Source organism: Melospiza melodia, chromosome 1 (genome assembly GCF_035770615.1).
Source record: "Melospiza melodia melodia isolate bMelMel2 chromosome 1, bMelMel2.pri, whole genome shotgun sequence".
NCBI classification, from domain to species: Eukaryota; Metazoa; Chordata; class Aves; order Passeriformes; family Passerellidae; genus Melospiza; species Melospiza melodia.
Window position 1 is genome coordinate 139,921,736 of NC_086194.1, and position 12,082 is coordinate 139,933,817.

At 35.2% G+C, this 12,082-nt stretch overlaps 1 protein-coding gene across 6 annotated transcripts in view; it reads left to right on the plus strand.

Moving 5' to 3' along the window:
- Nucleotides 1–12,082, plus strand: part of C1H8orf34 (chromosome 1 C8orf34 homolog) — a 150,080-nt gene that overhangs the window by 86,049 nt on the left and 51,949 nt on the right. For all 6 annotated transcript variants that reach the window (XM_063169905.1, XM_063169906.1, XM_063169925.1 and 3 more), the window contains one exon: nt 10,342–10,477. In XM_063169905.1, coding sequence (XP_063025975.1) covers nt 10,342–10,477 — 136 coding nt within the window. The remainder of the gene's footprint in view (nt 1–10,341; nt 10,478–12,082) is intronic.

The following is a 12,082-nucleotide window of genomic DNA, read 5'->3' on the forward strand; positions in this document are numbered from 1 at the left end:
GATCATTTGGGAGCTGAGGAAAGTGTTTCTGTGGATATGCTGAAATACTCACTGTCAGATGTTACAAACTGCTTCTTGTGTTTTGAGAAACTTAAGGGATGTTGAATTTGGAGGAATGCAATTTAATTGATATGACATAATTTTATGAAGGATCAAATGTATGTGTACACTAGTTTCAGGATAATATTTGTATCTGTAATATGGAAATGGATAAATTACTAAGGTTTGAAAATTTTTTTGAGCCTATGGATCACCTTTCTAATTTATGTTAATTTTCAGAATATCAAGACTCGTCCAGTGGGTCTGCATTCATTTAAAAAACTGTAGCATAATATCAGATATAATTTAATTTATGCACATTACCATATTTCAGGAATTTTAAAACAGATGAGGAAAAGGTGATAAGAAGGTAAGACACTGTGTTGATAACAAACCTGATTTTAGTGTGCTTCTCAAGTTCAAGCTTATTTCCAAGTTCAATCGTAATAGTTTTTATCAGCTTGGCATTGCTTAGTTAAGTAAGAAAAAAATAAAAGGCAATGATTACTTGCCATGTGTAATAGTTTTTTTAAAAAATGGAAAATTTTATCTTTAATGTGGTAACACATCATATTAAGAATCATATGTTGGTAATATATTAGGAATGTGTTTCTCAAGATGTGTATATTCTCATAGAATCTTAGTTTTGAAAAACTTCTGTGTCTTGAGAGAAGCAAGAAGCAAAATTACACTAAATTTTAAGGTCGTTAAAGCAGCAGTGGTGAGTCGCAGATGAGGTATCATTCTATTATTGTGCAAAAGATATCTTGTTTTCTTTTATTACTGATGCTTTGATAAACATGCTCATATTCTGACTTGTTAGTGTTACTTAAATACCAGATGCTTTTACCCCTTAGGGTTATGGCTCTGGGAGAAGAGCTGAGCCTAACTGAATATGAAATCTTGTTTTTGTTGGAGAAGGTGATCCTGCTTCCTCCTCTATTTCTTCAGGCAGAGTCATAGGCTCCTGTTGTTTCCTTTAGATGGATCTTAATGCTTGAACCCTTAGTATGCCGAGGCAGCTCTGCAACTCTACCAACACACATGCAGAAGATTCCACCTTAAATATAGTATTTGTCATATGCTGACCAGAGTCAGGTAAAAATCAAGCACTGATATCACTGGGAATGGTAGAAAGAGGCAAGAATGGGACTTCACTACTGGGAACAAGCCATTGGAATACAGAGCTACATCCTTAGTGGCTGCAGGTTAGCACCTTAGAGTTTGACCTCATTCATCCACCATTTGAGCTAACAGTATTTCAGGGCTAGTGAGGTTTGCTGGTGTGCCATGAATTACTTGGCCTTTTTGTGTTTACATAACTTCTTGGTGCAGTGCTGCCTGTTTCCTTTTGGCTTGAAATGGATCCTTCCTGCTGTTGGGGTTTTTTCTTCATTTTCTCGGTTCTTCTTCCTGTTGATATGGTTTGTACTGTGGCTTTGTTTTTATTTCATTTTTAGGTTTTCTAACAAACTGCCTGCAGCCTAGGAAATTAGAACAGATGGGTTTTTTGAGAAGAAAATACAATAAATTAGTTATTTATCTTCTGTGATACAATGTATTTTTTTTCTGCTGCCTCCATCCAGCATATGATGATTGTGCTTTCTAATGTTTTGCCTTTCCTTCACCTTTTATTCACAGCTCTTAGAGGAACATTTGATCTCTGCCAGTCTAGAGTCTCTGACTCCCTCTTAGTCAGAAAGTGTGAATAGAGTGGTTAGCCTGTGGTTTTTATCCTCCACAGGAAAAGGACAAACAGTGATTGCCAGCGGATGTGGTTTACATTCTGTTCCACTGCTGTGGACTCCAAAATTAAAGATATCTCAAGATCTACCTGAGTTTCACAGCTCTCATTTTAAGGAGCTAAAATCCGAAAGGCAGAAACTTGAAATACTTAAGATAAATTTTCATTCTGTGGAGTCATGGAAAATTCCCCTTGAGTTCAATGGAGTCATGATTAGTATTAGTGTGTCTTGAGAAGCAGAATTGTCAGATAAAATTTGCTGATTGATTTTCAAAATGGTTTTAATCTTCTGAAATGAGATGTTCTGGAGAAATATGTCATTCATATCCAGAAGATAAAGTAGTTTTGAGTAAAAGCAAATGTATCTCTATGATGTTTAAGATACTAGGCTTGAACTAACATTCCATGACCTAACATGCTGTAATGCTTGATTTACTTTTAGGCAATAATCTTGTCCTGCAATATTCAATGAAAGTGTAGCAACAAAATGTATTATATGTACCACTAGGCCATTTTCCATTTCAGCCAGGTCTTTGTCTTGCATTGCAGAATGCTTGCACAAGCATTGCAGTAAAACCAAAAACCCAATTTTCTCCTTTCCCGACCAAAAGTGTGAGGAAACATAAGACAATGAACTCATAGGTTACACAAAGCAATGTAACAGAATAAACAGCACCTATACATCTCCAATTGGACATGTTTTTCAGTAACCTAAACTTTATTTTAAAAGCATTTACTTCTCTTTATTAAAAAAAAAAAAAAAAAAAAAGGAAAACCGTATGGTAATTTAAAACCTTATTAAATGATTAATGTGTTGGATGTGTGGGATGTTTTTGACGTACCTACTAGTTTACATGCTTGACCCAACTGGGGAGATAAAATTAGATTTTTTTTTCTACCCTCTTTGGAGACATGTCAGTGGTATGAATTTAATCAATGAGTGAGGAAGAGCATGTACTGTCAGCTGTGATGCCATTGGTATGCTGATGGCATCCAGCTCAGTGTCTGCTTCTCGGAGTGTAGACAGTGCAGTCTTCCAGATGTCCCAGTGTCTGGCCAAAATAAGAATAGTGATACAAAACAGATGGTCTTGTCTCAGGACCAAGCAGAGTTGATGCAAGTGGATAGAGGGATGGGGCTGGAAGAAATGGCAGAGCCTTGGTCATTGGATGCCATGGTATACTCATTCTCATCCTGGATTCACAGTTAGCAAAAGGTACAAGGAGGGCAGTTTTCCCTTTGCAGCTGGGCAGAAGTTGAAGAGCAATAGAAAAGATCCACAGTATGTTTCTTCTAGATTTTTTAGCTAAGAGCTTTGGTGATTATCATAGAATTATTTATGTGGTTACTGTCTCAGTCAAGACTTTAATGAACCTAGAGCTCACTATGAACTTTCACGTACAACATAGAAGTATCTGTTGCTAAATGTGCCTGTGCACACAGAGAGTTTAGAGATTTCGTTGCTTTTTCCCTGCCTGCCCAAACTGTCCAGTCTGAGATCACTCATCTATTAATCCCTATATTAACTGGAACTTTTATAGCATGATAGGTGCAGTAGTGCCTGACTGAAAGGAACTTTTTCTAAAATGGGAGATCTGCTAGTTTATCAGTAGAAAATTCAAGCTATATAAGCATCAAGCTTCTTACTTATTGTTGTTCTCTTTCATGAAGAAAATTCTCTAGAGGACAAGTGAAATGTTTTACTTAAATAATTTTAAATTTAAAGAAAATGTTGGGGAAATAGAGATATTTGCACTACAGGAATTCTTGATGTGTGTAGGTTTATGAAAGAGAGCACACATACTGACACTCCAAAAATCTTTGGATCAACAGTTTAAATAAAAAGCCCTATTGAAAGGTTGAGTGTTACTGAAAATATTTGGCATAAGATTATTTGTAATTTCTATGCTTTGCCTCAACTTTCATTTTAATAAAAGGTGGATGAATTTCCACTGGCCTCTCAACAACCTAGCTAAGATTAATCTAGCCAAGGGAGTGGTAGAGTAACTTATGTGGCTGCAAAGAGCTATGAATGCGGCACTCAGTGCAAAAATTGATTCACAAAATGCTAAACAGGATAAGATTTTGTCTGATTGGCTGAAAATGCACTGTAGTGCCTCTATGTTTTGTGAGGAATACTGAACTAATGAATTACTCAGCTCATTTTGGTAAAACTTTATATAATCAGCATGCAAATTATCAGCTTAATTTAAAATAGACTTAATAAATAAAGATGTAAGCAATAATGTAATGTGAAGTTCAGTATTACAGATATATATTGTAAGGCACATCTGTATTACATTAACCAAATGCACTTCAAAATATTACAGCTGTCTCCCCTTTGTTGAAAACTAAAAAACCACAAACTGAAACCTTTTAAATATACATTCTTTTCTAATGCTTTGATATTTTTGTTATGATTGAAGAAAAACTTAGGGATTTAAACATGGCTTTTTCTATTATTATGAAAAAGCTTTTTTTGGTGGTTTTCGTTAAGAACGCAGAGTTGAACTGTGGCCCAAATTGCACACAACTATCGTAGTTGCAGGAATGAGTGACATTAGAATTTGAACTAATTAGAAATATTGATCAAAACTTGCTTTTAATTTTAAAAGCTGCTTTACTTAAAATTTAAGTGAAAATAAAAAAAGAAAAAAGAAAAATTTACCAAGGAAAAGCATTAAAAGACATTCCTTTAGATGCCTTCTGAACTCCAGAATTTCAGGTGATTTTGTGTATTATCTCATTATGACCTTTTAGAGATTCTATATTATTATATTGCAAGCACAGGTGTACAGTTACAGCAATTGCTGTAATGCATTGTAGAATGTGATGCAGCAAGTGAAATATTCTATTTTATTGGTAAAAATGTACAAGTAATTAAAATGCTCCAAACAATTCTAGATTCTCATTAATGTAAAAATAAAGTTTTTTTTAAATAATTAATTAGCACTGAATGAAACTTTCTAGTTGATAACTTTGACCAATGAGTATGAAATCTCTACTGGTAAGGAGCAACAATAGTTATTTAGTCAGTTATTGTTGCTGAACTGGTGGGTGAGTAGTGGTTATTTGGTGATGCTAGATCCTTGGCTTACCAATAGGGGAATGATAAGAGAGCACAATGCCAATTCTTTTCAACTGTGATTATAGACTTTCTCATGTAAATAAAATGAGACCATAATGTGCTCTGAAGCCCCTGCACTGCATTTAGAGATGCTCTCATCTCTTAAGTCAGTGTTCCATCAGTCTTGCCTACAAGTTACTTGTTTTCAGTCAAAAATAACTATCACACCTTGTGGAAAAAGGGAGAATAAGCAGTAGCCCTCTGGGCAGTCCTTCATGTAGTTTTATAAGATATTGAAATGTTTAATGAAACTAGAACATCTTCATCAGAAAAGGCTACCTCCTATGTTAATTCCAATCCCAAATGGGGGAAAAAAGGAAGAGAGAGATACTGAAGAAAGATTCCTTTCACTCTTGCTGATTAAAAGTGAGAACTCAAAATCAATGATTCATTCTATATTTCAGTAGCTGAAACAGTAGCTGCTCTCCCTATTCCCATGTTGGTTTTTTGGTTTTTAGACTATGGAGTGAGATTCTGCTAGATTGGCTCTGACAACTGATACAAGTAGATATAAATGTGGAAACTCAAGGACTCAGCAGCATCATCTTTCAGTTGGCTTTCTGTGCAGCCATCAGGGAAAGCACAAACATTTAGGGAATTTATTGTCAACTTGAGATGCTTCTTAAGTAAGATGTCTTTAGAACATTGTGTTCAAAAATCTTAGATATGCCTAAGAAGTGAAAGTCTGTTGATGTATTTATTTAGAATGATATTTTTACCAAAAGTCTATGGCATGAGTCTGAACTAGGTGAAATTCTGGTATTTGAAGATGTTTATGGAAGAACATCTTAGAACATATGTACCAGACTAACAGCACTGTCTGCTCCATGCCATTGAAAAAACAAAATGAGATGTCCTGCACTTAGAGTACTGCAGAGTATAACTCCAGTTTTGCATCTATTGAAGGAAATACTTAAAATATATTTTTCAGGAGTGGAGCATCAGATATTCTAAGTTCTTGATTCTTCCTTGTCTAGAAGCCTGCTTCATGCTTGGCCCAGTATTTTGTTAGGCGTTAATGTGGTCTTTTGTTGGAATGTCTTGATATCTGGCAAGATAAATTATCTAAAACAAAGAGGATTGGTTAACATATTAAGACACTTAAAAATATGACATATAAAGCTGCTTAGATTCCACAAGCAGAACTTCTATCAGCAGTAGTGTTTTGTTGATTTGAGTTTTTTTGGTTGTTTGGTTGGTTTGTTGTTCTATTTTTGGCTCTTTTTTTTGGTTGGTTGGAGGGACCCTTTGTTTTCAAATCAGATTAGTAGAGCATACTAAGAGTCTGTGCTTCAACCAACAAATGAGATGTTATTTTACTGATGCACCAGGATTGCCTGGTAGTATGCATAAATCAGAATTCATTATCTGCATTTTTACTCTCACATGAAAACATTTAGTGCTTTTCTTAGTATTAGACTGAACAGAGAAACTGAGCTGCCATAGACTTGTTCCAGCTTTGAACCTTATACTTCTTGAAGTACTCCTGGAAAATTACTACATGTTTTATAATGGAGGAGGGAGACAAGAGTGACTGGATCATAGAAAACAATACAACATATCTGATTACATGAGCCTTCTGTGCAATTAAGCTTTCACTGTATTTTATAGGAGTTTTGCATATGAAGAGCTCTGTGTGAATGGTGTGCAATTCTTGTGTTTGTAAGATGATTCCACAATCTGTCATCCCAAGACAATAAGCAACCTTGCACAGTTTCTGGAATACTTGGCACTAGTGAGTGCCCCTTCCCCTCTCCCCATCCCTTCCTCCAAAAATGAAAGTAAGTAAATAATTGTGAACAATGTCCTGTTTAAAAACATGACCTTGTTGTCAGGCTATATTCTTATTTTGTTGAAGTAGACAACATTTTTCCCCTCCCCTTTTTGGTGAAAGTTTTCTATAGAAAAAAAATCACAACAAATTAAACTTAGCACAGCATTATTATTAATCCAGAAAACATCTGGTTCTCTGCTATGCTATATTACACTTTTGATCTTTATCTCACTTCCAAGTATTTTTGTGTATGGCTGTGGCAAAGCATAAAGATTGCAGCTGTATGAATTCCTTGTGGTAAATTGCTGATTTGAGGAAAATGTAAGGTTCTTTTTGCTTAGTTCACATGTAGTTTTTTTAACACAAAGAATATATTTAATCGAAATTTCTGTAGGACTGAAGCTGGGTCTTCACATGCCCTTTCTAGAGAACAGCAGACAGTGAACATTAAAGCACAGAAATACAGTGAACAATCATACATTAAAATAGCAGACTTTTATTAGCATAAATGAGATTTGTTTCATTTATGTGAACGTTCAGCCTAGAACTATACAAAGATAGATAACAATTTTCTAAGGATTTGAGAAGTTTCATTGCATTCTTGTCTTTCATGACAGAAGCAGTCACCAGCTTGGCTTTTCTTTCTCGTTTTTCTCTGTGAATTACCTCATTGCTGCTCAATAAAATCACGGTGCCACTCAGCTGTATCATCACTAGTTGGTCTAGCAAAGAATACAAAGAAAGAGAAAAGATTCAGTGTCCAGACCCTGTAACTGTATTGACTCTCTAATGAAATCCTATTTTGCTAAGACTAGTTCTTTCTGATAGAAGCATCTGAACCTTTGGAGCTCTTTTTTTTAACTCTTAAAAAGCACTGTTGCATTTACGGATTGTATTTATTTTAATAACTTTCTTATTTGTGATTAAATATTTTTCTGCAAAGCACACATGAATTATTGAACAATATGCACACATACACTCAGAGTTTAGCACTAAAATTTCTGTATGATTCATTGTTTTATTGCTGCTAGATTTTGTTGTTTTATTGGTTTTGGTTGTTTTTTGTTTTTTTTTTTTAATTAAAAGCCTTTAGTGATGGATGGGGTTGATCTGGAAGATGGCATATAGACTTGCTTACCATCTCAAAAATTCCCATCCAAAGTTGTGGATATTACAAAACAGGCAGCTTCTCAAAGCCCAGTTGCTTTAGTGAGAAAATGTTCAGTATCTGTACTGCAAATCTGAGGTATCCAGAAGAAACTGAAATCATTCCATGTCGATGCAGAGGTGCAGTAATGAAGTTAAATCAAATGCTGCAGTTATTATTTGGATTTGGTACATGGAGTTACACTTCCCTGTTTACTTGTATTATTAACAGCTTTTTGTAGTTTGCCATGGACAAATTCCATCCAGGATTGAATTCAGTCAACTAAAATTCCTTGAGAAAAATAACAGTTGCATATGATGTAGGTTTTTGGTATTTTAAATCTTCATTTTGTATGCACATTACTGCTGTTATTCTAACAGCATCTGACAATCAATCCTGCATACTATTCTGCCTACTTGTCTATTGGCTACTACTGCAGGCAGCTCTTGAATCCACATTTCTTGCACAAAGTTTAACGTAATTTTCTTTTGAGAGAAAAAGGCCGGTAGTTGACTAAAAATGACAAAAAGGGCATGGGTTTGAAATCCAAATTCAAATATAAAATGTATAATGGAGGGCAGCTTATATCATTGCTTTGTCGAAACACTTGGCAGCTGAGAACCAAAAGTTAATCAAGCAGAGAACAGTTGAAAACCTTATTTAAAGAAATCACATCTGCTTAGTGGGAGAAAAACCTGAGGCATATGCTTCAATTTCTTTTAAGCTGTAATTCATCCAGTGGTTTACATCTGTTAAAAAGTATGGAGCTTTTCACACCTCTTTAAAGCACAATTAAACTGCATTTATTTTAATACATAATGTGTTCCAAATATGTAATACCTTTTCTGAAATGACTCATAGGTGGTTGATTTCATGGCTTTCTATCGTATAACCTTCCAGGTCCTTTGAATTAGCTTGTGTATTAACCATACATGAAATTTAAAGGAAAAGGTGTTGAAATGGTGTAAAATGATGCCAGAAACTTCACTACACTTGTCACTTTATATCAAGGCAACAAATTGGCTGGAGGGGTGGTGGTGGGGAGGCAAGTTTTCTTAAGCAGTAAAATAAAACATTGCAGGGAAGAAAATGTAGTTCAAGTACTTTGGTCACAAATTTTTCGTGTGAGTTTAGCCTAGCTGTTATTGACTATTGCTTATTAAAATCCATGTCTCCCCAAAAGAGTGTTGTTAACAGGACATAATCCTGATAATCTGACCACATTGCCTGAAGTTTAAAGCACCGTGGTAAGAGTAGGGTCTATGAACTGTAGAGGACAACTAGAAGTATTTTGGGTAGAGATTTGGGGGGTTGTATCTCATTTATTTGTGTATGAAAAGGAGTTTGGTTCTCCACTGTGGGTTTATAATGACTACTTGTGTATTTTAAATTCTAATTAATTAATTAATTAGCCTCCTCTGATTTTAAAGTTTTCTGTTACTTTCCTCTATCTGATATTGTAATTTAAAATCTTTTTGTTCTTCCTGCTTCATTCAGATCCTTTAACATTAGGTTTCTTTTGTAAATGTAAATATATGAAAATTCATGTGTATAGAATATCTGAAAGACATTTTAATCAGATGATGGCATACTGTGTACCATAAACCACATGCATCACTCAGCACATGGAATGGTTACATGGTCAGTATATGATCATTTAATAGAAGCTATCCAGTGCTTTGCTTGTTTACATTTCAGCTAGAGTCAAATCAAGTTATAAACAACTGAAAATTTAGCTTTATAGATACATGAGGCATAGAGAACTTGTGTTAGCAAAAAATATTTTGTGTTTTGTGTTAGCAAAAATATAGAGATTAATCTCGAAAAAATGGCCTGACTGTAAACCAAGAGAATTCATTTACAGTCCAGCTGAGCTGCACTATTCCAGTGTCATCTTGGGAAAAAAATTCTCTGAGACCCTCTTCTGTCTCCCTTCAAAATGTGAATGATTTTATAGTCATTGAAAATTCAGTTTTTATTGTGAGTTGCCCATATTACAGGAATATGGTAGATTTAAGTATGCATATTATGGTCCCTTTCAATGTGGTATATATGTCCATTTCATATTTTGTGGGTTTAGCAGAATGCTTATTTTAGCAATATTTTTTCACTGCTAGGTGAATAGATGATGAAAAAACCACAGAGAAATAGCATACATTAAAAAAAATTATTTTTGTCTTCAATATGTCCAGTGTCAAATAGAGCTATTGCACCGCATCTCTTGATGACAAGTTTTTTTTAAAATGAACCAGATAAATAAAGATTTTTAAAATATGCAGCATGGTTTGATGTGGAAACGATCTGAATCTTTTTTAAGGAACCCCTTATAAGACGGTGATAATATATAAAAAATAAAAATGCTCTCAAATATCTTTTCCTATTAGTATGCAAGTAACTGTTTTTTTCCCAATTTTTGAGCAGTTCCATTTTTTAGTGATTCTACAGGTAAGGCTTCTTTGTTGCTGCAAAATTTAATCATGTGTTCATCCCATTGTTCTGTCTTGTTGCAGAGGATCTGGATGATCTCAGAATGGAAGGAGTAACAAGTGTGGTGTCTTCTGGGAGCAAATTCAATCAAACTCGAAGTGCTCATACTGCTGAGCCTCAAGCAAAGGTCACATTGAATATATGTGCAAGATGTGCCAGGTAAAATCCAAAAAAAAACCAGATCGTGCTAACCAATACGCTTTTTTCCTCCAGGTATTTGTGTTTTGTGCTTAAGGACCAGGTGATGACCTCTCCTGTGCTAAAAAAAAAAAAATAATTACTTAGCTACTGCCTACCCTATGACCTCTGGCATTTGAATTGTGCAACTTATGTTTATGCTTGATATGTCGCATCGACGGTGAATCAAAGAACATAGTTAGTCTTAGGCCTTGCTTCACAGCTTGAAACTATTTTGAGCCCTTCCGTCTCTGAATTTCATTAGTTATTTGAGCTTCTGTGGTTTTTCGGGGGATGAATCAGGGAATTTAAGGGTTCAAATCCAATTTGAAAAGCACCTGTATAAATGGAGATTTAGTTGCACAGGTGCAGTTCAGGATTTCAAATAGTTGCTTTTGAGCACTTTATAATCTCATCCTGTCTCACCTCTGAGATATAATTTAGTCAGGTTGAACCCCTTTTAGTTTTGACAACTGGCAATAATTTCTGCATTTACAGTATGAAGACCAAATAAACAGGTTAGTATTCCTGTAGCTTAGTCAACTCGAGAATGCAACACTAACAGAAACCCCTTAAATTTCCTGGATGAATTCTTCTATGTAGACAAAAGCTCATTTGGAGAAAGGATTTAAGCCTGTTTAAATGACAAAACTAGCCTTCTCACCCTTCTGTTAATGGTTCAGATTAGCAAGAACAATATAGAGGCATGCCAATTTTATCTGCCTGCCTTTGCCAGTGGCTGCTCTATTGTGTAGTTTGAGAGCGGATTAGCCGCTTGTAAATAAAAAGCAACCTGTGGTGAAATTAAGTCAAAAGTTTGGCCATATGCCACCCTACTTTTTTCTACTTTTTCCCCCATTTTGCTCATAAATTACTACTTTTCTAAAGCTCTTATATAGACATACAAGACATGCTTCAAGACATTTTCTGATGCTCTGGAAGCACAACTACAGGCAGAACTGAATCACTCGTGCAATAGCATCTCTAGCAGGGTTATGGAGCCTCAGGGAACTTCACAGTACTGTCAGAGCAGCAGTGACTGGATGGCCTTGTAATTCTAGAGTTTTGCTTGTCAGCAGTGTGGTCTTATGCTTTAAGAAAAGAGCAAACATGCAAGTCATGGAATTCTTCCCAATTCAAGCAAAAAAAGTGCTTATGTTGTAAAATGTTTCCAAACAACTACCTAACATGAAAGCGTGGCACATTTTTTCACCCGACATCCATAGTCCATGGATTAAGAACTAGAGAAGTGAGGAATATAGAAACCTTAAGTTCTCTAAATTCTGAGGTTCTGAACTTACATAACATCTTTTATGGATTACTATGAAGGTTAATTAAGTTTTGAATTCCCTTAAGTAGCTGCTAACAGCAGGTGCCAAGATAGTATATATTCTCTCAATCCTGCACACCAGGGAACAAAGGGTTCAGATCTTGAGCCAAACCTAGCAACCTTGGCTATTGGTATTGTTCTTTAACTGCATGTAATAAACGATTCTGCCCTTTAAAATAAAATGAGCTGGGAGAAAAAGATCCCTTTTGTCACTTCACTTACCAGAGAATGCAAAACAATGCTTTATTTTGCCTGTG